The sequence below is a fragment of the Drosophila tropicalis genome, unplaced genomic scaffold, assembly GCF_018151085.1.
Source record: "Drosophila tropicalis isolate 14030-0801.00 unplaced genomic scaffold, ASM1815108v1 contig_4, whole genome shotgun sequence".
Classification (NCBI taxonomy): Eukaryota; Metazoa; Arthropoda; class Insecta; order Diptera; family Drosophilidae; genus Drosophila; species Drosophila tropicalis.
In genome coordinates, this window is record NW_027172862.1 from 3,364,004 (window position 1) to 3,389,568 (window position 25,565).

The following is a 25,565-nucleotide window of genomic DNA, read 5'->3' on the forward strand; positions in this document are numbered from 1 at the left end:
TTGAACTCATTCGACCAACGAGGACTTTTAACCACTCAATCCCTTGTCTAGTGGCAGTTTTTGATGGAAGTGGCTCTATCTACAGGATAAAAGGATCTAAGCTATCTTCACCATATTCAAAGCTTGGGCAAACTTACTGTTTACAGCTCTTCAGTGTTAAGGTGTCACATATATATGTCATTGCATATTCCTGCGTAGGGATCTTCAGAAATTTATTGTAAATTGCGGAAAGATTTAGATCTAAATAGAGTCTTTCTTGGCCCTCTTTAAAGTTTATATAACTTAACATCATGGTATACTAAATTAAGCAGAAAACCAATTGAATTGTTAAAGTATTTGTTTAAATGGAATCCAGTGTGGCAATAAACTATAAGCCAAAACGAAAGATAATTTCACTTCACTTAAACTTACACACATTTGAATTAGTTTGGGATTTCTTCTATATGAAATTTCGAAAGGACATTGAATGAATCACGAAGGATACATTCCAATTTCCTCTTCTTTTGCCAGTCATCCATTCGCATGGATGAAACCCAAAAAGAATAATTAACAAATTGTTGTTACATTTTTTTTTGTGCATTTACTTAACTAAAGAGTATATGTATGTATACATTTGTAGTTTATAATTAACATTAATTAATTAATATCATTACCAATTATGGGCTTTCCTTTTCTTTGTTCTTTCTCTCTTTTTTTTTTTGTTTCGTTAAATTTTGGTCTTAGAAGTTTGGTCTTTTTGCTTTCTTTGTTTTGAGTTGTTTTTGTTTTTTGTGTTCTTCGTGGCGTGAAAGGGCGCGGGGGGTGGGACAGGGGGCGTATATATAGTAGTTAGATATGCGTAGTATGGGTGGGTTGGATCAATCTATCGATCTTGGGATTTGTTATTGCCTAAAACCTAATAACAGCATAAGCATAGCAGGGGGTAAAAAAAAACAAAAAAAAATATATATATATAAATATATATGTCGATATGTGTATGGGAAATATTTGGGATCATATAGAAGAATCGCATATGATAAAGAGCAGCTGCCTAAAGTTTAACTCTGGAAAATACGTTAGGTAAACTTGAATGTTTGATATCCTAAAAGCTAAAGCCTAAGATTAGGCCGTCCCTCCTTCTGGTTAGATTCGAAGGCGCAGACGGTTATACGGGGTCCGGGGTCAGTGAAACAGTTAAACAAAACAACAAGGGGCGTGAAACAAGGCTGAACGAGAATCGCTTCGGGGGGATGGGAGATGTCTACTCGTCCAAGCAGATTGTCCGCAGAATAGCCTCCACCACGGAATACGGGTCGCAATTTGAGCTGGGGCGACGATCCTCGAAATAGCCCTTGCCGTCATCGTTAACACCACGTGGAATGCGTATGCTGCAGCCACGATTAGCCACGCCGGCACTAAAATCGTTAATGGAGCTCGTCTCATGCTTGCCAGTTAGACGACGGGCATTGTCCTGGCCCTGCTTGGGGTCGTAGGCACGAATGTGACGCTCATGGCATTTGGAGAGCTTGGCCACAGCCTTCTCGATGTCACGAATGCCGCCATCCTCACGCATGGCCTTTGTCGAGACATTGGTGTGGGCACCAGCGCCGTTCCAATCGCCAGGCATGGGCTTGGGATCAAGGGTGGCAACAATCTATAACCAAAAAAGAAGGATAATTTTCACTCAATGATCTAGCTGAGAGAGATGAGGGGAAAACTTACGCCAAATTCTTCAGAGATGCGATGCAACAGGAAACGAGCCATCCATAGATCATCACCAATGGAAATGCCCACACATGGACCCACTTGGAATTCCCATTGGGCTGGCATCACTTCGGCATTAGTGCCGGACACCTTGATGCCAGCATACAAGCATGCACGATAATGAGCATCCACAATGTCACGGGCATAGACCTACACGAATCCCGAGGAAGGCAAATGAACCGTCTGTTTGATAGTCATCAATCGAGCAGAGTCCTCTTACCTTATTGGCACCAACACCGCAGTAGTAGGGTCCCTGTGGTCCGGGATAACCGTTCTTGGGCCAACCCAATGGATGGCCATCGAAATCAAGGAACGTATACTCCTGCTCAATGCCAAACCAGGGCTCGGCATCTATGCACTTGTTGGCTACCTCCAGGCAGGTCTTGCGCTTATTGGTATCGGTGGGAGTGCCATCGAATTTGTATGTATCGCACATGACCAGAATGTTATTGCCACGGCGGAAGGGATCCTTGTAGATGGCCACTGGATATAGATAGGTGTCCGAATTTGAGCCCTCGGCCTGATAACAAGAGCTGCCATCGTAATTCCAAACGGGCAATTCTACAAAACAAATGAAAATACAACAACAATCTTTAGAGAGGGAACTGGAAAGCATGAAATGAAAATCACACGACCGGATGAGATAAGATGAGACGAGATGAAATGAGACAATCACTAGGCGACAATCTTGATTCATCATCTATTTGAATTATCATCAATGTATGAACTCGTTTATTAATCATAATTGGTGGCAATTGATTAGAGTGTCTGTTGTCCAACCCCCCACCCTCGAGCCCGAGCAAGCATTACTTCGTATCGCCATGTAAATTGAACCACTATGTAATCTAATGACCTTGAGGAGAGAAAATTCTTCTGATAATGGTAAGTTGTTAAAAAATAAAACAAACAAATGTAAACAAACCCAAACCGATTCACTAAAAAATAAATAAATTTGGGTCAAGTTCTTAAATGTGATTAGAGAAACCCTTGAGGGGCAAGGGAATTCTAAATGGCAATGGCAGTGGCAATGCCTTCTTCTCCCTTTTGCTACCTCCAAATTAACTTGATTACAAATAATATGTGTTGTCGTTGTTGTTGTTGTTATTGTTATTGTGTGCATATTACATTTCACATTTTTGTTTTGTTTATTGTTGTTGTTTTTGTAATCTTTTGCCTTGCTGCATTATGATTATGACTGTTTACACAAAACAACAAACAGACAATTGACAATAATATCAAATGGGAACCAGTTTGCTTTTCTGATTATTTATAATGGAAATATAGTAGTTAATTCGCCCCTACTGCCCACCCCACCCACCACCCACTTCACTTCAATTGCCATCCAGAGACAGTAGCCGCATGCAATCTATCTATCCAACTACATTAGACTGGTTTTGTTTTCGAATCTTCTTTTGACAAATGTGTGTAGCAAGAAAAATAAATATAGCTCATACGACACGTGGCACAGGTGTTAATAGCTAAACTTACAGAGGAAAGGAAGAGGAAGTAATGATATCAAATACAAATACGGTGAATCTCTTGAAAAATAGTTTTCATTGCATTTGATTTTCCAAAATTTGATTACTTATCATTAGTTGGATTTTTCCCATCCCAGTCACAGCCAAATATATAGATATATTTACTCATTTGTTTTTTGATGTGTTTACAGTAGTAACTCAATGCATACATATTTAGTTGTAATCGTTCTAATGAAAATATTTCACTTATGCAAATTTCTATTGTTTCTAGCTAGTCCAAAGAGGGGGGGTATGGGGGTGGAGAGGAGTGTGGCAAGTGTTGGGGGGATGTACGCGTTGTATAGGCAAGTCTCTAATGACCTTGGGCCAACGTTTTTGTTTACATCAACATTCTGTGTGATGATATCTCACACTCTCTCTCTGTCTATCTGCTGTCTCTATCTCTATCTCTATCTATGCATGCACATATGTACATACATACATACAAATATCTCTAGTTTACATTCTACTCTCGATCGGGCGACAAAAGAGTAGCACGGGTTTAGGGCGTGCCGCTGCCAATTGATAAACAGCTGTAGAAACAGCGTGTCACTGTGTCAACCTCCTCACATAGCAAATGATTAATTGCTCTCCACATGAAGGCTAGGGCGAGCGGTGAGGGGTGAGGGGCAAGGACCGAGTGTGATCTGATTTGGAGAACTATTCTCACAAAAATTAATCAATAATTCTCAAGTACTTTGAATACAAATACAAATTATCAAACATTCTGTCTAATTGGCTTGTTTGCTTTGTCCTTGTCACTGTCCCTGCTCCTGCCCTTGTGGCTTGGTGTTTGATAAACAGGTCAATTATCCTTTGCCCTTTTGAAAGTAATTTCAATTTGCTAGGCTCATCATAATCATTATCTGTCTTACGTTATATCAATTTTATTTCATTACAAAATGTGCATCCAAAATGTGTTGAATTTAGAATGACTCGACATTCAAGCAAATGAATTTTGCTTCCGAGACTTTCATTGTGCTTTTGTTCTTGATAGCGGTTTTTTTTTTCGTTTTCTGTTTGTCTGGGGCACGAGTTTACGACCCGATAAAGCCCATATATGTATAGAAACTAACACGGGATGGTAAACTAATTGCACTTGCACATTAAACAAAAAAAAAAAACAACTTACAATTAGTCAATTATGATGATACTAAAGGCAGCACAAGAACTCTTTCATATTTCACCGAAACGGCATTATCAGTCAAAAACATTAAGAATATAAATAAGACGCCATAAAGTATTTTGGTAACAAAGGTCATTGGTAGCCAAAAGCATTCACTTCTTTTGTGGTCTTGATGGTTGGATGAACAGATGTTTATGGGGTTTAAATTTGAAGAAGGAATCCTTAGATGAATTATGACAATATCGAATGAACTCTTAACATTTACATAGATCACTTTTATTTCCCCTTTTTCTTCTATCTATATAAGACTATCTATCTAACATTTAAGCCTGGTAATCCCCATCGGAATCGGAATTACCCATTACCCAAATGAGCGAAATAAAACAAAATTGTTCAAGCCATAGCGGTCGGCGATCAATTATCAGTTAATTAATTGCTTGAATTCTACAATAAGTTTTGCTTTTATAGCCTCACTCACACTTGATGTGATCGTGAACCATCACGTCCAATGGCGCGCGTTTTTTATAAATACATATGTATATTTTCCCAGAATCTAGAAATACTTTTATAAGCCTATCTATATACATATATTTCATATATAGTAAGTACAATTCAATCGTCATTCCTCGTCTGTCGTCCGTCTGATCAATTAAAAACTTTGCAATGTCTAATTAAGAGTATTTAAAGCTCCCCTCACAACAAAAAAAAATAAATGTACTATTAAAACTGGCCAGAAATTTGCGACAGGCCATAAAAAACCGAAAAGGCCAACAACAAAAAGAACGAAAAAAAAAAAAAAGAGTGACGACCGTCTGGCCGGGCCAACCACCCAGCACACCTGATAAATCCGGGCAGCACTCACAACTGTCAGGCACACTTGTCGTCCCGGCCGAGATTAGATTAGATGGAGGGCAGGCGGGGCATTTGCCGGGCATTGTGCCGGGTCATGACATGGATGTGGACAGAAATGTTCTTATGAATTTGACTTGGGGATGCGTACTTACCCTTTGGACTCGATGGTATAAAATCTAGGGTGCGATCCTTGCAGCGTAGATCCTCGCCGGTGCCATCGATCCACACGTATGTGGCCTGGACGACATTCTCCTGCAATGGCAATGCCAGATACCGATCCAAGATGGTCTTATTGATGCGCGCATTGGGCGAGTCTTCCAGGATTCTAGCGGACATACTGAGATATTGAGAAAAAATAACCCCAAACCACGAAGGCAAACGCACAAAGAGAGCGAGCGAGAGAGAGAGAGATCGAGAAAGTAACCACAAAGTGAATTAAAATCAGAAAAAAAAAAAACTGATCAACGGGATCAACTATATCTACCTGATCAGTTGTTTCTATATACTATGCTTTGTGGGTGGGTGGGTTTTGGATCCCTTTTGGGTTATATTATTTAGTAGGAAAGTGTGTATTTTTTCCTTTTTAATATAGGTTGCTCGCGGAAGCGTTACTGGAACACGACTAAGCTGGAAAGCGTTATTCCAACTCAATTTATAACGACAAACAAAAACAATAAAACAAAAACAACAACAACAATCACACAAAATACTAAATGATATTCGCTGTTTTGTGTTTGCTGTGGTTGCTATTATTTCTGCTGTTGTTGTTGTTGTTACTGCCTAGTATACTACTTACAACAAACTAAGCAACCGACGACAGCAGCAAACGGCGACGTCTCAATAGCAGCAGCAGCAGCGGCAGCAGCGACGCACATTGGGCCGGAAAACTCAAATGAAAATGTCTGTCTTTGTCTCTTTGAAAAAAAAACTCACTTTTTCTTTTATCTCTGCTACATGTGAATTGATAAGTTACAAAAAAAAACAAAATATGAGATAATTTTCTCTAATCCGGAAAAACTCAAAAATAATTCATTGGAAAATTTTCCAACTGATAAGATGACTTCTTATATGTATATACCTGCTCGTAATTTTCAAAATTTCAATTGCTTTCTCACAGACTTTGCTTCTCTTTTAGCTATGAAGAATATATTTACATATGTATCTGTCTAGAAACTATTTTCGGGTCGAGGGTCCGATCAAAATATTCAAATTTGCGACTCATTGTCAGTAAAACATCACAAATCACCCCCGGGACTCTCTCCCCCCTGTCATATGGCCTATCCTATATAGAAATATCTATATATCTTTTGATTTTCGAATTGTGATCCAAATTTGAAATATTATTATTTAGGCAATTTAGAAACTATTTAGTTTTAAATTACTTATAAGTCAATATAGAGTTTTCTATATTGACCTATGCTCCTATATAGAGTTTTCTTCACTTGTCTAAAGTCTTATATTCTTAGATGAGAAGCAAAAATCTAATGATATATAAATATTTCAAGAGATAAAGCTAAATAAAATGAACAGAATCAAAGGGCTAATATAATAAATTTCAATTTCCATTTATGATCTTTTGAAAACTAATAATAATTATTATAATTTAATTTAATATTTCAATATATTGATTGCAGTCCCTGGTCTAATCACTTTATAAATACAAATGAATCCGACAAATGGCAGGTTAATCAATTAAGTTGTTAAATTATCGAAATGTCTTTTTGAAATTTTAAATTATTTTGCTTGACCTACAACATTTTATTTTTACTTCTTTTGACCTTGAGGTGCTTTCCAAATTCTCTAATCCTAATTTATGTGAAAGGACATATTACTTTCATTATATTTTGGTTCCACTGTGCGTAGTCAGCGTCGCATAGACGCGGCAGCGTTTTCTGTTCTAAAAGGGGTGGGCGGCATTGGCATCGGCATCGGCAAACCAAAAACAAAAACAAATTCAGCAACAGCTGTTGTCGCTGTTGCTCTTGTTGCTGTTGTCGCCGTGTCGCCTTGTTCTAGCTGCTCTTGCTGCAAATTCTCCAACAACAACAACAACAACAACCACAAGAACAAACGATTAGAGCAACGCTAGTATGTCGAAGTTAGCGACAACTATTCAGGGGCAGCGGCAAGGCATCGGCGTCGGCGTTGGCGTCGACGTCGCTGCCACTATCACTTTCGTCGACGTCGACGTCAACGTCGCGTCGTCGTTCCTGCCTGGCTGATGTAGTTAGTCGCCGTTAAATTTGAAAATCGCTTCCTACTAAAGACCGTTTTGTTTATTTTTAATTCACTTTTTTTCAATCTCTCTCTCTCTCTCTCACTCTCTTGCTTACACACTTTTTCTTTGTTGCCTGGTCTTTTTGTTTATATTATTGTAAATTTAATTGAAATTCTTGCTAAATTTTAGATGCGATGTGTCCGATTTGTCGGCTCATCAGCATTTAAAGATAAAGCACTTACAAGGATTTGGCAAACGTTTCAAAGCATTGCGCATATACACTGAGAGAAATTGGCACTTTTTATCATAATAAATCGTGGTTTTCAAATGAATTGTAGTTAAAGCAAAAAGCAAAATGCAAAATTGTGAAATTTTATTAAATTATATATTTTTCCTTTTAATGTGAAGCTAGTCTAAGTCGTTACTGAAGGTAACTGGTTTATATATATATATATATAGGACCCAAAAGTCAAGACATATATATGTATATGTCCTGTGATTTGTTCAACTTTTGGGTCCTTCATGCTAAATATATAAAAGACTAACTATATAACTAAATACTTTAAAGAGACACTCTCCTACCAAAATAGATCTTAGAGATCGAGAGAATTTGTTTAGACCAAGATTAGTCGAATCGGTTAAACGGAAATTTCAATTACAGAACTGTTTCATTTGGCAACGAACCGGGCCATATATTTTTCCATGGTAAAAAGGTTTTCCCATTTGTGGATGGGTAAATTTAGATTTGGTGGATGAAATCCACAACTTTTCAAACTTCACAACTTCTCTTCTTTCGGAGTGTCCTTTAACAGAGAGTCTTTCCACTTCTGTGGAACTTCTGAAGTAAATGGGAGAAGGAAAGAACATCCAAACAGACAAACAATTGTCAAGGAGACAGAGTAAACATCTTATGTATGTCTTTGCCAATTATCTCTCACAGTGTATTAAAGTCACTTGTTTGCGTTAATTTAATGCTTAATACTAAATTAGTGAAGAGAATGATTTTGTTTGCTTGATATTATCTTAATGAACTTACGATGAATGCATTTTCTTAGGCTAGTTCCTTTTTGTTTCTTTCGTTACTGTTATCTCTCACGTTTCGATCAACAAATTAGGCTTTTTCTTTTTTTTTTTTGCTATTGTTTGTTTCGTGACACTTGACAGATCAATTTGTTTTTTATGACTGGAATGGGATGCTTCAGAGTTTTGTTAGCTTCTGGTTGATTTTCTCACACGACGTCGTCGTTGTTCGAGTGAAAGATTCGCGGGGGTCTCGGTCTCGGTCTGGGTCTGGATCAGGGTCTGGGGACACTGGACACGAGAGTAAGAGAACTGATAGAGTATGGGCACACAATGGCAATTCTATATTTAAGACTGCGCACATTCAGCTGCGATTGATCTGCTTTTATAGGCTGTCGTAGCTTTATATATGTATGTATATACATGTATAACAATATTTAGTTTTTTTTCTCCTTTTTGACTTAAAAGATTACTGTGTGTGTGTGTGTGTGGATGTGTGACTCGATTTTTTGATTATTTTTATGGCATATAAAACAAACAAACAAACACGAAAATGTGCTAATTACCTTTTCAATATTCTCACATTTTTATGTGGACAGTCGGACAAGTCTCATCTGAGCCAATTGCCTTGTCTCAGGTCTCAAGTCTCAAAATGCGGCGTCTCGCCGTGTCTCTGCCTCTATCTCTTCCCTTTTGACGCCGCCGTTGAGCATACCAAAACATAAATAAAAAAGTAAACCTTATTTTCTTTGAATCACAAACAAAAAAAAAAATGAATAAAAGTAGTCTATAAGCTAGCCGCAATCAAACTCAGCCATGCAAACTCTATGTAAATCGTGTTTAAACAAAAAAAAAAACCCATAAAAAAGCTATATAGCCAAAATCTTATGTATGTTAACTACATAGTGAGGATTTATTGTTAGGCTGGCGAGTTCTATAAATAGATTTATTTCATACTCTAATCTTCATTACCTACCTCCGCCCCCTTACTGAATCAGTTTGAATTACAATCAAACGACTGGAATGCGTCTGGTTTGCCAAAATTCTGGTTTTAAATTCAGATCTGAGCGATACATCACAAATTGTTAAGTGTTTTTTAAGGAAAAAAAGGTTTTGACCTCGATGAAAGGGCTTTCGTTTGACTTATATAGCCATACTTAAAACAGAAACTAAACAAATCAAAAGAAAAGTCGTTTATTTTCAAGTCAAGCCGGTTCGAAGATTTGTTCTGTCTTTTAAAAAGTTAATTTGCAATATCTTGACACTTGCCAAGTATACATGTCGTATGAGTGATATTTATTTAAGATAACTAAATGTTTCACTATTTATGTTTTTTCCTTGCCATTTCTGTTCAGTCACCCAAATCAAGTCCAAATTAATAAGTGAGAAAAAGCTACCAAAAAAAAAAAGGTTAAGTCAATATAAATTTTAACACGATTCCTAACTGGTTAAATTGATCTTTTCGATATGTACATACATGGAGTATATGAAATACATATCTCATTATCACTCCGCTACAAAAGGAAATCCGTCTGTTACGCATGAGAAAATATATTGCATTATCATTAAATATATACATATACGAAAATTTGCGAGTCTGGAACGCAGTTGTCAAAATGTAAGCATTCGATCATTATTCAATTTGCAGACGCAATCGCAATCGCACCTCCCTCGTTGAATGGTCGAATGGTGTGATATATAGACCTATTTCTATATTGGGATGGACAAAAAAAGAAAACAAAACAACTCGAAAGAAAATCCATTCATTGATTTTCCTAAGCCAATCCATCTAAATCCTTACGCCTTACTCGGTATATAGCATAATATATTTATAACTACTTAATTGCATTTAACTTATTTTAATGAATTCTTTTGAGAAGACAAATCAAAGGTTAGACAAATATCACGCATACGCAGAGTTAACTCAAATATGAAGCAAAACTAAAAGATGGTCACCAACGTTGCGTATGCGCAATATAAAAAAGAAATGACCTCTGTTTTAATAGATTTTTAAATTAATGCCAAAAGTTTGTAAAATATTAAAACAGAATTTGACTTCTATTTTAGCTGAAATTAAAATAATAGATATTTAACTTAATGAAAAAGTCTGATAGAAAATAGAAAAAGTTTAAAAAGAAAGTGTATAGCGTATGCGAGACAAATTCCTTTTAAAATTTTTGTAATTCTTTGGCCATTAATTTCTGTATTCGAGAGACGTTCATTGTCCATTCCAATGTTTCATTTCTCTTATTAAAATGCGTAAGTGTTACATTCACCAGTCGATCTAAATTTAAACGCAAATAAAACGACACCACGCAGACCTGATACGATCTGATCCAAGCCAATTCGATCCCATACCATTGAATCCGACCCAACCAACCAACCAACCGATCGACCGACCGACCAGACGAGGCGTACGGTCCAAAGTCTGGACAGGCAGACGGGCCAGACGGATGGCTCGGACACAGACGACAGACGTTTGAAATTTTTCAAATATATTGCGACAAGCTTCATTTTATTTCAATTTTAAATGCACAATTAACATATACGGCTAAATGTATAAACATACACAGACATACACACACACACATACACACATATACACACACAAATTCATTTATATCAAATAAGCAAGCAAACGTGAAATAATTTTCTATTAATCGCCAAAAATAAAATAAAATAAAAAAAAAAAAACAAACACGACGAAGCATCGCCATCGGCCATCGTTCTTTATTCTTGACGACATTTGCCGACTAATTCGCATTTGGCGTTCACGTGAAGTGCGCATGCGTCTTTCCCTGGCTGAGGTCGATTCATTTTAAACGACGCATTGGGCATTATTCTGCATTCAAATTGTTTTTGGACGGCATACTTGATCTAGGCTAGGGTAGGGGCTAGCCATAGGCCAAGCCACTGCGGCCATAAACTTGGCCACAAACTTTGATCTCTGATAGCGCTGGGAGGTATGCGACCAAAGCCACCCACAAAGTAAAGTGCTTTGGGCTTGTTTGTCACCTTTGTGGCATGGACTATGTGATACTCTCTAAACAGTTTCAATTTGCATTCCATTCTTATAATTAATTATAAAGAGCATTCATCAATAGCTTTGTAAATATAAAAGTTAATCAGATCTTGAGACCTGTTCTCGTTTCCGATTTCGAATGTCTCTGTCTGCATCGGATTTGAGACTTGTTTTCGCTTTCGATTCCGAGTCAAATCATGTTTGCCTTTGAGTCAGTGCTTAAAGTATTTTCCTATACATCAGCAATATGTTGAGAATTCGACGCATTAGTGGATAATCTCATTCTAACCATTCATTTACAGGAATGATTATCAAATCAAATTTATTTCTCTAGAGTCAAATGTGTTTAAAAACCATTCACAAATGAAACCTGAGTTATTTTTGTAAGGACTTGAGCTCAAAAACGAATGTATACTAAAATAGTTAGTAACAATCACTTAAGCTGATATAGTAGGCGAACCAAACTTAGCTTCAAAATCTAAAACGATTGACATTTCATTAGGAACTGAAAACAATAAATTCGAAAACGGTTCGGAATTGCTCTCGATTTACTTTTGAAATCCCTTCTGAAACCAGAACAGATCTGAATATAATTTATTTATATCTCTTCAACTTTAGATGTTGATCGAGGAGCATCATTTGAAGGTATCTTCTGATCTCATACTTAGAAAATAAAACCTTTGGAAACGAAATGAAACTTAGGGAAAAATGTTGATAGTTTAGTTTATTGTTAGATCTTCTCTTTTTCTTTGGCGTTAGTCTTTGGAGGAAACTTCACCCGTCAGGTCTTCATAATCTGTGGATGGAGGAGTTTTTTTTCCAAAATGGTCTATTCTTTGAGAACTTAATCGAACTAAAGAAAGTGAATTCCATTTCGATTTCAATTTGCAGGGTATGCAAATAGTCTGACGCGTGTAGCGTTTGATAAGCATAAATATGTACATATGTATGTATGAAAAGCCAGTTAGCGGAAAACACAAGTTAACCGACTTAACTGTGTATAAGTAGGTGAAGGCAGCTGCTGCTGCTGCTGCTGACCAGCGAGTGTCGAGGCGAAGTTCGATGGTGGCCCCATCGTGGCCATTGGTGGGGTGGTGCGGTGGCATGAGTAATTGATCGTATTGAGCCTGTGCCGAGTGCAGAACTTGAAACTGTGGTAATTGGCCTGGCCCCTTTTGCATATGTGTATTATACAGATTAATTTGGTGGCTTAATTGATGCTCATCAATCGTCAATTTATGGCCGACGAGTCCGGGTCTGTACCCGGGTCAGCAATGTGCGTTCTCCCATAGCGTACTATCGCGTACAATTTTTTATGCGAATTTAGTATGTGTATTTGTGTGTGTGTGTGTGTGTGTGTGTTCTTTCTATTAATTTTTTATTTTAGGCATCAATAAAGTTGCATAATCGTCACGCGCCTCATAAAGGGGCCACAGGAAGTCATCAAAGCCAGCCAAAAGATTGGGCACCATAAAACCAAAACGCACTTTTATACACACACACACTGAGACATAAGTGTTTCACAGTACTAGACCACGACCCTGAAAGTGAAATCTGTAGAAATACAAACACAACTTATCGTATACGTAATAAGCATGTAGTTTATTTCTTATCTGAATATAACATATGAAAATGCCAAATAATCCAATTGGAAAATCTAAATTATTTCGTACTTCATCATATAAAATGGGGTTTACCTTATTTTGACAATCAGCATAGATATAAAAAATTGCTCCTAAGCGTTAATTGGGAGCAATGACCCTTTAAGGGCATTACAAAGGGTAGAGGGTAATTGAATTGGTACATTACAGGAGCAGTGAAATATCCTTTTCAATCAATCTGATTTCAAATCTTATGAAATGAACTTAAAATTTTGTCTAAATTTGTTATTAATGCATAATATTTGGGCAAAACATAATCTAGGTTAAACATTGGCCCCCTAAAGTATGCAAAGGGCTTAAAAATTAACCTGATGAATGATGAATTTTTATTCGCTGCATACTTTAGGGGGTTAATTTTTAACCTTTTACATTTGAGTTGTTCTTTAAGGGTAAATTCTTTTCGCTTTATTTTGTAATCTGAAAGTTGCCATATTTCTCTCAGTGCATTATGAATGGATTGACTGATATTGTTGGTGTAAATTTGTTTGTTTTTGCTAAAATAAAGCAACAAATCGACAAAAATTCTTTTATTGGATTGCCGTTGTGATGTTGAGTGCGCTGTGAATAAACTCTATTACTCAATTTATGTTTTAAGTTGACTGAATTGCTTAACTTCTTTATAACCCCCATCGACCTGGGGGTATACACTTTAAAGCCCGCACGCTTATTTATTCTATATAATAAACTTATCTAATAGTCATGTGCACCACCAGCACCGCCAGCACTGCTCAACGATGATGATGATGGTGGTGATGGTGGTGTTAGTGGTGCCAATGCCGGTGCCAGTCGTTTTCCATTCATCAAGAGCGTGATCGCGCCAAAAATAAATGAAAGAATGAACAATATACAAAGAAAAAAAACAAAAACAATCCCAAACACTAAACCCAACGAAGCCGGAAAGTCGGCTAAATTAAAGCTACTCATATCCCAATTGGGAGCGACCATTTGAAACAATGTCAGGCCACTCGAGTCACCCCTCGGTTAGAGACATTTAGTCAATTGAAATCACATTGTTACCCATCATTAGATCTCTTAGGGTTTCTATATTCTAAACAGTCCATCATATGATCATTTGCAGAGCAAAAAGAGAAGATTCTGACAAGATTCCCTTATCTAGCTTTTATCAGGGGTTTAAGCTATAGATATTAAAGGGAGATAACCATAAAGGGTATATCCAAAGTCCAGCTTAATGTGAAAATATCTATCTTTAAATTCAATGTAATTGGATTGCGTGCTTGTCACTGTTTGGCCGGGATGACTGACTGACTGCCGCCTAGAAGGCCTCTCTGTTTAGGGCTGCAATTTGAACACACACACACACAACACTTGAATCTAGGCAAAACAAAAAAAAAAAAGGGGGCTGGACAATTGCGCTTGATTCAATTTGCAAAAATATTCTAGAATTTGAAACAATTATTGTATGGCCACAAATCGGGCAATTTACTCATCATCATCATCATCATCAGCCCCATGCCTCCGTAATCAACATTATAATAGTAGTCAAGTGCATTATATAATTTAACCCTCAAGGTTCGACTACATACAATACCATACAGTGTATTCTTCTTCTGCAATCTGACATCGTCATCGGAGAACCATCAACCATCGGTCAACAATTGCGTCGTTCGGCTATATACAAAGTTATTCCCAAACTTGTTCAAACACTTAAAACCCGTGAGACCCGACCCGCACACACACACACACACACTAAAACATGAACACAATCAGTCCCTGACGTCACAAGACCTGGGAACGTGCTCTGCTAATCTCACTTACTTACTTAGACAGGCCTGAAAACCGTTGACAAAAGTCAAAAAAAAAAAAAAAACCGAAGAAATTAAATTATACATATATCAATACTTCAATGGGGCGCTCATTCGACTTTGCACACTAAACGCTCTCTACTTCAGGAGCGCATTCAGGGAGATTTGGGGTTTGTAGATAACATTCTTATTTAAAAAGTCTTAACGAGAGTTCATTATCAAAGTTCATTTTCAAATTGTTACGTAATCAAAACTGGATTTTAGCCGGCTAGAGGTCAATAAATCTTACTAATCTATAACAGGATTTAGAATTAAGTGAAACAGAAAGTATTGAATAGCCATAGAGGTACAGCTTTATATTTCTGATCAGCTTTAACAGCCACATCGTTCTAGCCATGTCCATCAATTCATCTGTATGATCACCGAGCTCTCGGAGGCCATAGAGGTAGAGCCATAACATTTGGTATGTAGACTAGTGTATTGTTAAATCGAGCGACCACCTTACAAACACTTTGCCCATAAACCCTTAGTTTAGGAACTTTTTATAGCATAAGTAGGCAATAAACTACAATATCGGCAAGTTCGATTTGCAATTGATTCCAGATATCTTGGCCTACCACAATATAGTCCGATCCTGTACAAAAATATACAAATACTGGCATAGACTGTCCAGATATTCGTCTACATACAAATGTGTATGATTTATGACTTCGATTGCGAGTGCGAGTGGTTTCATCTAGTCCACTTGGCCAGGGACGGCATCACGATTATGTCTCGTTTAGCTAGACATTACGCACTTCAGTAATGACTTGTCTTGAGACAGTCAGCTAGTGGTAGCAGATAAAACTCGCATTGTTGGATAGTTGTTTCTCAATGCCTGCTGTTGGTGACTTAACTTAAACTTTGAAAATCGGTCAATCAATAGCCTTAATTTTAATGAGTGAATTGTTCTGGAATACCCATAGCTATACACTTAACACTAAAACTAGTTGAGAGAAGTGAAGCGAAAAAGGGAAAATGTTAGAAGCCAATTGCTTATAAATATCTTTAACTGAATCTAAACAAAAAATGATCTAAATAAAATTAGAAAACTCTTTGGACAAGTTAGTTCTCTTATTAGACTTGGAAATCAATTGACATCTAGAAAAAACAGAACTAAATCCCCTAATGACCCCATGGGTTCATAGCCGCTCCTGTGATTCATGGCCTAGACAAATGCGCCAGAGATTACGAGCTGGAATTAATCTTAGATAATATAAATATAATTTTTGTTTTTTTTTTTTTGGTGTTTTGTTTTTGCAATTAGCAAGAAGTGCTAATTGGTGCATTAGCTCTGATTGCGATTTGGTTTTTCAGTTCTCAATGCTTCGGCCCGTCTATCCGTCATTAGGCACCTGTGCGCCAAAGTCGTGATGAAACTTTTGCTAACTTTCGGACTTTCGAACGCATGGATAATTGGGAAAATTGTGAGAATTGTGGCATCTTGAACGATTTGAAACTTTTGCTAATTGCTTGCACAACAAGTCAATTAGATGCGGCGGCCATGTCTACCTTAAAGCCAGCCCCCAACAAAAGCAAAAGGCTGAAGAGTCCTCGGTCTCTGCTTTATCTCAATCCTATATAAGTGGCATACTGCACTTCAGGGGAGTACTTGTCCACATCAAGTTGTTAGCCATGGCCAAATTGTTTCGTTTCTTGCAACGCCAACAACCCTTGGTTGTCTATTTTTTTGCGGTGCCTCATCTCTGTCTGAACATCATGGGGTTTTGGCCCGAAGATGATAGGCCAACCCTTGGTGCCCGGTGTCGGGCTCTCGTGCATTTCATTGTCTTAACCATTGGTGTTTTGACCGAATTACATGCCGGCTATGCGTATTTGGAAAAGCGAGAGATTGTCCTGGCCTTGGAGACATTCTGTCCGGGCAGCACATCCGCTGTTACCCTGCTGAAGATGATCACCATGTGGTACTATCGTCATGACCTGGCTTTGATGCTCAATCGAGTGAAGCAGATGCTTTACGCGGATCATCCGTCGATGGATAGTGAATGTGCCATCGAGAAGAAGGCCATTATACAAGCCCACTCAATGATGTCGTCCCGCATCAACTTTTGGACTCTATCGATGGCTTTCTTCACTTGCACCGTTTATGATCTGAAGCCTGTAATTTTGGTTTTTGTATTGTATATGCAAAAACGCTTCGATGAAATTGTCTGGTCCACACCCTTCAATATGACGTGAGTGTGGCTTATTTTTTGGGTTTTTTTTTTTAAATTTCCTTCAATTTCGATTTTTGTTTCAGAATGCCTGAATGTTTGCTGCAGGCTCCATGGTTTCCTTTGACTTATATATTTACCGCCTATACGGGATATGTGACCATTTTTATGTTTGGCGGTTCTGATGGTTTCTATTTTGAGTTCTGTTCCCATATATCTAGCTTGTTTAAGGCTCTGCAGGCGGAAATACGTTCCATATTTCGTCCCTATAATGGTGAGAGACACATTCAATGAACTATCATGCTTTAGTTTTTGTTATTTCCTTGTAGACAGGATTTGTTTGAATCAAATGGAATCTCTGGAATTGGGAAATCATTTGAAACTGATCATCTCTAAACACAATGCCATCATTGAGCTAACTAAGTTCTTTCGGAAACGTTATGCCATCATAACATTGGCTCACTTTGTCTCGGCCGGCTTGGTGATAGCCTTTAGCATCTTTAATCTCCTAATAATGAGCAGCAATGGTCTGGATGCCATTCTCTATGTGGCCTATACTATGGCGGCTTTAAGTCAATTGCTTGTCTATTGCTACGGTGGCACTTTGGTGGCCGAAAGCGTAAGTTCCAATAATGAGGACAAAGTGTTTCCACTTATTTCTCACTTCCTGTAGAGCACTCAGCTGGCTACTGTGATCAGTTTGAGCTCCTGGCAATTGTGTAAGCCTCGGCACCGTCAATATATCCTAATGATCATCTTACGCTCTCAGAGAACTGTATCAATGGCAGTGCCTTTCTTTTCGCCATCTCTACCCACATTTGCTTCGGTTGGTATTACGTTAAATGTGTAATTAAAGTAATTATCAAGTTATTTTTGACAGATACTTCAAACATCAGGCTCATTCATAGCATTGGCCAAGTCCTTTCAGTAGAGTGGAGCGTTGTGTTGTTTCAATTTCGTTTCGATATTGATGAAGTGAAATAAATAAAGTTGCATAGTTGTTGCTTTGATAGAAATACCGATAGGCCTGGGCCTAGATAATCATTCACCCAATACGCAAACAGGAACACGCACACTTTCACGCTTACTTTCATTTTCACTTTTGGAACTCGAGTGGCCAATATGCTGGACTCAGTTTAGCCTCATTGTCATAGCCATGAGGGAGCAGCCAGTGCAGCAGAATGTTACAAGTTCAGAGCCTTTAAGTTTCTGGGATCGTCACGAGTATAAGATCTACAAATACGGTCACATCTATGCATTCATTTATGGTCAGGTGATTATCGACTATGTGCCCCAGAAACCGATGCGGGCTCCATTGAAAACGTTTCTGATTGTCTACAGTCATGTGCTGAGTCTAATGCTTATTGTGGTCTCACCCTGCTACTTCGGCTACTATTTTCGGGAATTGACCGAGTCGCGTGATAGGCGTATGCAATTGCTGCTCTACGTCTATTTCGCCAATACGGCCATCAAGTATATGACAGTTATAGTCACTTATCTGGCCAATATGGTGCACTTTACAGCCATCAATCATCGATGTACAATGCAGCGACTGAAACTGGAAAGAGCCTTTGCCCGAAGCTATGTGTGTGGCTCGAAATATCCCAAGCAACGTTTCGAGTTCTTCATGTATTTCAAATTCTGTCTTATCAACATTATGATGGTCATTCAGGTGTGCGGAATATTTGCCGTCTATGGCAGCGAGGCGGAGTCACAGAGTCACATACGCATGCATTTTGCCATTTATGGATTTGTCCTGTGGAACTATACGGAAAATATGGCTGATTATTTCTATTTCATCAATGGCAGTGTATTAAAGTATCTACGTCAACTGCATATACAAGTGCAAAGGGCTTGGCAGGATTGTTGCGAATTGAGGCAACTGCACAGTACCCAAATGTGCGATCGTTTGGAGAAGCTGAGAATTTGTTTTAATCAAATCTATGCTCTACACAGGGAAAGCTTTCGCATGCATCAATTGCAATTGATAGGTCTTATGCTGGCCACACTGATCAACAATCTAACCAATTTGTTCACCATCTTCAATATGCTGGCCAAGCAAACCCTCGAAGAGATCAGCTATCCAATTGTGATTAGCTCTCTGTATGCCCTTGGCTTCTATATAGACACATATATAGTCACACTACTCAACGAGCATATCAAAATTGAACTGCAGAGCTTGACCCTTAGCATGCGTCGATTCAGTGAGCTTAAATCTTTGGACTTGCGCCTAGATAGGGAGATCGAAGAGTTCTCACTTCTGTTCATGCTATTGGGCGGCGATCAGGATGAAGATCGAGGTCAGGTCATGCTCTGTGGCATGTTGCATTTAGACAGACGATTGGTCTACCTGATTGCGGTAACGGCTTTTGCCTACTTCATCACTCTGGTTCAATTCGATTTGTATTTACGTAAAACTAAAGTCAATTGAGGGAGATCAGAGCTCTTAATATTCCAGTTCTAAAGGAGTTCAGGTAAGTGTTTGGTTCAGCTTTTGATGTTGTTTAAATAGATTTTGCCATCACTTACAGATTTCGTGAGCTCATCAAGAGTTTGACTTACTGCCCTCATCATCTAAAACTTAATCGTTTTCTACATAAATATGTGTAAATCTTAAACATAAACAGAAATATAACGATAGGACCTTTCAGCCTAAAAAGCTATACTAAAGCTATACTATAGGCAATCCAAAGTTGTGAAGACATTCACAATTTTTGAAATACTAGCAAATGTTTTTATTTATCCCAAACACCAAACACATGGATTATTCACTATTATTGGAAAAATATAAATACTTTAACTTTAACAATCAAGCTATCAGATTAGCTTAAAACAACTTAAATGATTAAATTTAAATACCATTATAAAAAAGGATTGCATAGCTCTAATAAATACAATAAAGGACAAAATTTCCATATGCATTTCCTTCAAGTTTCTTGGATAGTCTTAAAAAGTTGCATGTTTATTTTGATATCTCATTGAAAAGTTGAAAATTTTGACACGATTTTTGAAGAATTGTTTTCAAGTGCAGGGAAACAGTATGAAAAATATCTATATATGATTATAAATCAGTAGCATAGACCAATTTCGGTGGGGAGTTCCGCTAGCTAAGATTCTTGACCCTAGAGATCCAGTATGGCAAATGATGTTCATGTTCCAATAATAAAACATTTTCGAGAACTTCGTGGTCCATAAGGAAATATAATTTCCCATTGTCCTTAAAGGATTTGATAAGAATTTTTAATTAATTACAAGTCCTTCACTGTTTGCTTAACGACAGCGCCCAAGCGGGTGGAAACAATACATTCGCCTTGCATACTTCTGGGCTGCAGAGTCCACGTCGTATACGCGATAATATATCTTGCCATTTTTGCTGCAAATTTATTGAACCGTAACAAGGAGCGACATTTCCAACTGCTGCCCATCAACAGTTGGTGTAGAACATGCAAGTGGATAGGTTATGCAAGTCTCTGGCACGTCAGTGGCTGCTTATCTGCGGTTTACTGGGCATGACAAGTTATTATTATAGCACAAAACGTCATCAATTGGTACGTTCCACCTGGTTAAGAATCCACAGTGGATTGGCGCTCTTGTTTTCTCTGGGCGGCTTTTATTTTTACTTTAACCATGGCCAGAAATACTTTGTACCATCTTATTTTCGGCACTTTGAATTACTCAGTGTGATGTGCACTATTAATATGAGTCTTCATTTGGTGGTCATTGTCATTCAGTCGGCCCAGCGTCTAACAAACGAGAAGGAAATATGTCGCCTGTGTAATCAACTGATGTCACTCTGTCGGCTGTGGAAGCTAAAGCATTCGTTCAATTCCACCTGCAAAGTCCTTTTGCTGGCCAAAGCATTCACCTATGTACATCAAATCACTAGTCCACTGGTTGGGATACTCATTGTGATCGAGTCACGACGTCTCACACCGATGGACATATACTGCAATTTGTATTATGTCTACAATTTCAATGTTATGTTCTCTCACATGTTGGCCTACATGCTCATACTGCTGCAATTGGCCGAGACAATGAGATTGAATGCTGCCGATGGCAATCTGCAGTTCTGGACTAAATTGTGTCGGCAGGCGAAGCTGTCGCATATGACGCGGCGTATTCATCAATTGTTTGCCCTCGAAATAGTCGTTGTCCTGCTGGCACATCTATTTTTTAATACATGTACCTTCTATTTGGCCTATATGATAACCAGAGATGGTCAATACTGGACTATTAAGGTCCAGCTAACAATCTTCTCCTTTCTAATTAAATTGTTGGATATTTTACTAGTTCAATTAGTTTGTGAGTATCTACTAGCCGAGGAGAAGCAGCTATTTCGTCAGTTGAATTCTTTGCAATTCCAAATCGATGCACAAGAGGTGAGTACATACATACATACATACACATTGATACAAAAAAGTCGTCCTTTAATCCTTTTGGTTTCAGTGCCAAATGGCCCAGCTAATGCATGCCACGGTCTCCTCGAAGTGTCCTCCCAAACATGTCCTGGGCATGTTTAGCCTGGACAAACGTTGCGCCTTCAATATCATAAGCAGCAGCCTCGGTTATGCCATCATTATAATGCAAATTGGATATATATATCAGCAGAAGTAATCAACTGTTTTTGATTTTATCTAAATTCTTTGCATGCGCCACGCACCCAAATTTGGTTCATAATCAGAAAGCACTCAAATCAATAAGTAAATAATTCCAAATACTAATTAATTGGAAATATAATAAATCGATTTTGTCATCGTCATACTCTTTCCTCCCTCTGCTTAGTGGGGTAGTCGAATTTCTCTCAGTAGTTGGTAACGTATGCAACAAAAGTGATCAAAATATGAAATATTCCAATGCTCGCCGTCTTATTCATCTTGATAATATCTGAGGATTTTAAGGTAGGTAACAAATGTCAAAAATATCTAAAACGAAACTAAATAAATTAGTTAATTTAGTAAGAGTATTTGAATCTAATCAAAGGATCGATTCGCCATTCTTTGGAATAGTAGTGAAGACTTTTGTTTGAGAAGTTCCTTTGAGTTGGCCAAGTGAATTGCGTTTAATGTTAATCGAACCTCGAATTTTGATATGCATTTTTGGATATCTTTTAATATTTGACGAGGACTTTCTTATCGAACCCAGCAACCATTGATATTGTCGAGGCACAATTTCAGATTCTTTGGCATGGCACTCCGAACTGGCAGTCAACGGGATGCCCCTAGTTAAGGGATTGTTTTGAATTTTATTCCTTAAAGTTTTCAATCTTAAGTCGCAGTCTTTTAGATGCGTTAATGGCTCAGTATTTTGATTTTTCGAGTTTACTTTTATTTTTTTTCGCAATTTCGAAAGTAAATCATCAGGCAACTGAATGGTTTCTATTTCTTTATGCTGTTCTCTTAATGCCTTTGGAACTTCGATGTGTTTGCCAATGAATCTCCTTCTGTCGACTCTGTCGTGCCGCATAAGAACCTTTTTGGTGGCCACCGCAAGCAAATTATTTACGGACTCGATAACCTTATGGGAATTATTCAGCACTTTGGGTTCAATCTTCAACGTATCTAAACGTTTTTGGCTTGTTTTCACAAATCGAACAAGTTTTGGCACATCGAGACGTTTCATTTTTTGTGGTAAACTCGAATCCTTATAGAAGTTACCCAAACGTATGGCACTGATTACGTTGGTTACACCCAATCGACGGCTATTCTCACGATGTTTCACGTGGCGCAACCATCGATCCCGTGGACCATCAGGATTCGTTTTCTTAAGTGTCACCAGAACCTGCCAGTAATCGCCCTTTCTCATAATAGGTTCGAAGTTTACCAATTTAAATTTACCTAACAGCATTGGAAAATGGCAATGACAATTTTGAAATTAGATCACAATCCATTGGCTTGATCTTACCTTTATCTTCATCCTTGACACCGCCGCCTTCTGAACTACAATTAGAGAAAGTGCGGGTAGAATAGTTCAAGTTACGCTGGCGTATATCTCTGTTTGATCGATTAGTCCTCATCATGCTTAGACTGCTTCTTTTCCTGGCCAGCAAACGCTGTAGAGGGCCAGGCGGGCATTCACGAGGCGTGGCAACCTTATCTGTAAAGGAGACTACCACGTAAGTATTTAATTTGCTTTCTGTCGCACTACAATATTACGTATTGGATGGCAGCGCTTCATACATGACCTTAAACAGGCCTGCATTGAACCAATCTTAAAACTTTGACTCATCAGGATGAAAGCGGTGATTTAATTTTGAAAGAACGAAAAAAAAAGGCCAAAATTAGTCTATGGAAAGATTTTGAAAAATGTTTGCCACATCAAGGCAAAATTCGAAATGAAATGTAGAACTGACATGATTAGATGTCTAAGGCTTGCTGAGCACAAGATCTCGCTGCCCCGCCAAGTATGCAATAGACTTTGCCTTTTTAGGAAATTCTCTCTTGCTAAATGCGGGGATCAATGAAAATCGAAATAAAAATGTAATTTCTGGCTGGGCTGTTGTTAAAAATGATTCGAGTCCATTGTGCATTAAGCCCAGTGTCCGTTTCCAACTAAATGATTGGGATAGTGCAAATATAAGATCACACTGCGTATACGTAATACCAGAGTTGTGTTTAGAACTTCATGTAGTTCTAGTCAATAAATAAAACAAAGTTAATATTGTTTGGTTTTTTTTTTTTTTTGGAAATTTATGATTACGTATTTATTTTGTATTTCGAGTGTCTCAAGTATTGCATCGAATGAATGAATGAATGCATGTTTCACATATCGTCATCATAGTCGTTTATAATTAGTTGTTTTCTTTCTTTCCTTTTTTTTTGTTTCACTTTTAGGTTTTCAGCATATACATACATATACAAATGTATATATGTATGTACATATGAGTATTATTGTACATATGTATGCTTTTATTATGTACTATATATGTATGTGTGTGTGTGTGTGTGTGTGGGTGTGGATTTTGGTATGGGTGTGGGTTACTGTGTGTGAGCCATGGCAGCAAATTGCACTTGAATAAGTACATAATACATACATATGTGTAAAAGTGAAAATGTGATCATCATCATCATCATCAATCGTCATCATCATCATCATCATCATTATTAGAGCAGTGTATTGTAGATACTTTATATGCCTTATACAAAAAGGTTATAGAAGATCATGTTTATTACATTGTTTTTTTTTTTTTTTGTGTTTTCTTTGTTAGTTTTGTTAAGTTAACTCAATATTATTTATATATTTAAATATACATGTATATTAATTAATTTATATAATGACTAAACAGGGTGTGTGGGGAGGGGGAAACAATAAATCAATCGCAATTCGAGCAGATGATGTTAATCGAGTTGAGCAGCAACTGCCTACAGAACCGTATATAAGTATAATATGTGTGTGTGTTTGTGTGTGTGTGTGGGTGTGTGAGTGTGTCTATGTATGCTGATTTTATTTTTCATCATATTTTTTTCGTATTTTTCTTTACTATAATTTGTTCAACTTTTCAAATATTGACAACAACAACAACAAAAAAGGCACAATTTTGATGAAACGCTTCCTATATGTAAGTTTATCTCTGCATGAGATGAATATGAATATGATTATGACTATGCGAATGAGATAATGTGTTCATGTTAGGGGATTGAACAAATTTCGATGATCAAAAAACTCTTTGCAGTGCCTTTTATGCTCATATCTATCATATACTAAGTTAACATATACTTATGCGTCTTTTTCTTGTGTGTGTGTGTGTGTTTGTTTTTTTCATTTCAATTAGTTAGTTAATAAAAAATTAGTTTTTAATTAATTTGTTTTAGTTTTTTGTTTTCTTTAATAAACTTTTGCATACATTTCTCTAAAGCTTCACTAATAATTGGATCTATGTGAGTTTACAAAGAATTATCAGACAAAACCACACAATGTTTCTTTTGTTGCCCCCTTCTTCCGATAAGAACCGATTACTAGTATGTTTCGGGATCTCATTGGAAGGTGACAACAACAAAAGATATTAAGAGTCGTCCTGCATAATAATAATTGAATTTCATATCATATGATCCCACCAATCCACCTAGTTTTCAGTTAATTTGCGTTATTCAGTTACAGGCGCCAGGTACAATTCGCTCTTTAGTTTCGAATGAAAGTTCTGTGTTGTCCAAATGTACTCAAAGTCAAACAGCATAGTTAAACACAAATCACTCACAATCATTCACAGCCTGCCTCCTGTGTCCTGCACTTTGACGCCATATAATCGATGATAAGTAGCTTATATGGCGACCTACATACATACATACATATATCCTAAGCTACTATCCGGAAAGATGATCGAATTCCGGGCCGTAATGCATCGAATGTGCGCACTTAAAGAACATTTTTGAGGAAATACTACATATACATCATATACATATATTGCTCAATAGTTTAATGATATCCATTCACATT

General features: G+C 37.5%; 5 protein-coding genes across 6 annotated transcripts; 3 read left to right on the forward strand and 2 right to left on the reverse strand.

Moving 5' to 3' along the window:
* Positions 1-711: 711 nt before the first annotated feature.
* Gs2 (glutamine synthetase 2) lies at positions 712-8,752 on the reverse strand. 2 transcript variants are annotated; one of them, XM_068285162.1, is made up of 5 exons: positions 8,493-8,752; positions 5,391-5,563; positions 1,964-2,304; positions 1,702-1,893; positions 712-1,633 (listed from the first exon to the last, which is right to left on the reverse strand). In XM_068285162.1, the coding sequence occupies exons 1-5, from the start codon at positions 8,501-8,503 to the stop codon at positions 1,241-1,243; spliced, it is 1,110 nt and encodes a 369-aa protein (XP_068141263.1). In that variant the 5' UTR covers positions 8,504-8,752; the 3' UTR covers positions 712-1,240. The 2 variants fall into 2 exon arrangements, with proteins under 2 accessions (XP_068141263.1, XP_068141262.1); XM_068285161.1 differs by lacking the exon at positions 8,493-8,752 and adding an exon at positions 5,723-5,882 and having other exon boundaries at positions 5,391-5,575.
* A 7,844-nt stretch (positions 8,753-16,596) lies between these two features.
* Or10a (Odorant receptor 10a) lies at positions 16,597-18,151 on the forward strand. The gene is made up of 5 exons (XM_068285189.1): positions 16,597-17,156; positions 17,222-17,409; positions 17,465-17,754; positions 17,809-17,961; positions 18,016-18,151. The coding sequence occupies exons 1-5, from the start codon at positions 16,597-16,599 to the stop codon at positions 18,064-18,066; spliced, it is 1,242 nt and encodes a 413-aa protein (XP_068141290.1). The 3' UTR covers positions 18,067-18,151.
* A 140-nt stretch (positions 18,152-18,291) lies between these two features.
* Gr10a (Gustatory receptor 10a) lies at positions 18,292-19,566 on the forward strand. Its single transcript, XM_068285354.1, has one exon. It carries the CDS (start codon positions 18,292-18,294, stop codon positions 19,564-19,566), a length of 1,275 nt encoding a protein of 424 aa, XP_068141455.1.
* A 510-nt stretch (positions 19,567-20,076) lies between these two features.
* On the reverse strand, positions 20,077-23,466 carry LOC137573278 (uncharacterized). The gene is made up of 3 exons (XM_068285170.1): positions 23,288-23,466; positions 23,037-23,228; positions 20,077-22,969 (listed from the first exon to the last, which is right to left on the reverse strand). The coding sequence occupies exons 1-3, from the start codon at positions 23,358-23,360 to the stop codon at positions 22,110-22,112; spliced, it is 1,125 nt and encodes a 374-aa protein (XP_068141271.1). The 5' UTR covers positions 23,361-23,466; the 3' UTR covers positions 20,077-22,109.
* Positions 20,567-21,749, forward strand: Gr10b (Gustatory receptor 10b). Its single transcript, XM_068285355.1, has 2 exons — positions 20,567-21,514; positions 21,582-21,749. The coding sequence occupies exons 1-2, from the start codon at positions 20,579-20,581 to the stop codon at positions 21,747-21,749; spliced, it is 1,104 nt and encodes a 367-aa protein (XP_068141456.1). The 5' UTR covers positions 20,567-20,578.
* Positions 23,467-25,565: the final 2,099 nt, after the last annotated feature.

Coding starts and splice junctions, on each gene's coding strand:
- Gs2 (XM_068285162.1), bottom strand. Junction 2,305..5,390: donor TATACCATCGAGTCCAAAGG/GTAAGTACGCAT, acceptor TTTGTTTTGTAG/AATTGCCCGTTTGGAATTAC. Junction 1,894..1,963: donor GCGGTGTTGGTGCCAATAAG/GTAAGAGGACTC, acceptor GGATTCGTGTAG/GTCTATGCCCGTGACATTGT.
- Or10a (XM_068285189.1), top strand. CDS start 16,597: ATGGCCAAATTGTTTCGTTTCTTGCAACGCCAACAACCCTTGGTTGTC. Junction 17,410..17,464: donor CATATTTCGTCCCTATAATG/GTGAGAGACACA, acceptor ATTTCCTTGTAG/ACAGGATTTGTTTGAATCAA. Junction 17,962..18,015: donor CTCTACCCACATTTGCTTCG/GTTGGTATTACG, acceptor TATTTTTGACAG/ATACTTCAAACATCAGGCTC.
- Gr10a (XM_068285354.1), top strand. CDS start 18,292: ATGAGGGAGCAGCCAGTGCAGCAGAATGTTACAAGTTCAGAGCCTTTA.
- Gr10b (XM_068285355.1), top strand. CDS start 20,579: ATGCAAGTGGATAGGTTATGCAAGTCTCTGGCACGTCAGTGGCTGCTT. Junction 21,515..21,581: donor TCCAAATCGATGCACAAGAG/GTGAGTACATAC, acceptor TTTTGGTTTCAG/TGCCAAATGGCCCAGCTAAT.
- LOC137573278 (XM_068285170.1), bottom strand. CDS start 23,360: ATGAGTCAAAGTTTTAAGATTGGTTCAATGCAGGCCTGTTTAAGGTCA. Junction 23,229..23,287: donor GAAGCGCTGCCATCCAATAC/GTAATATTGTAG, acceptor TCTCCTTTACAG/ATAAGGTTGCCACGCCTCGT. Junction 22,970..23,036: donor TGTCAAGGATGAAGATAAAG/GTAAGATCAAGC, acceptor CAATGCTGTTAG/GTAAATTTAAATTGGTAAAC.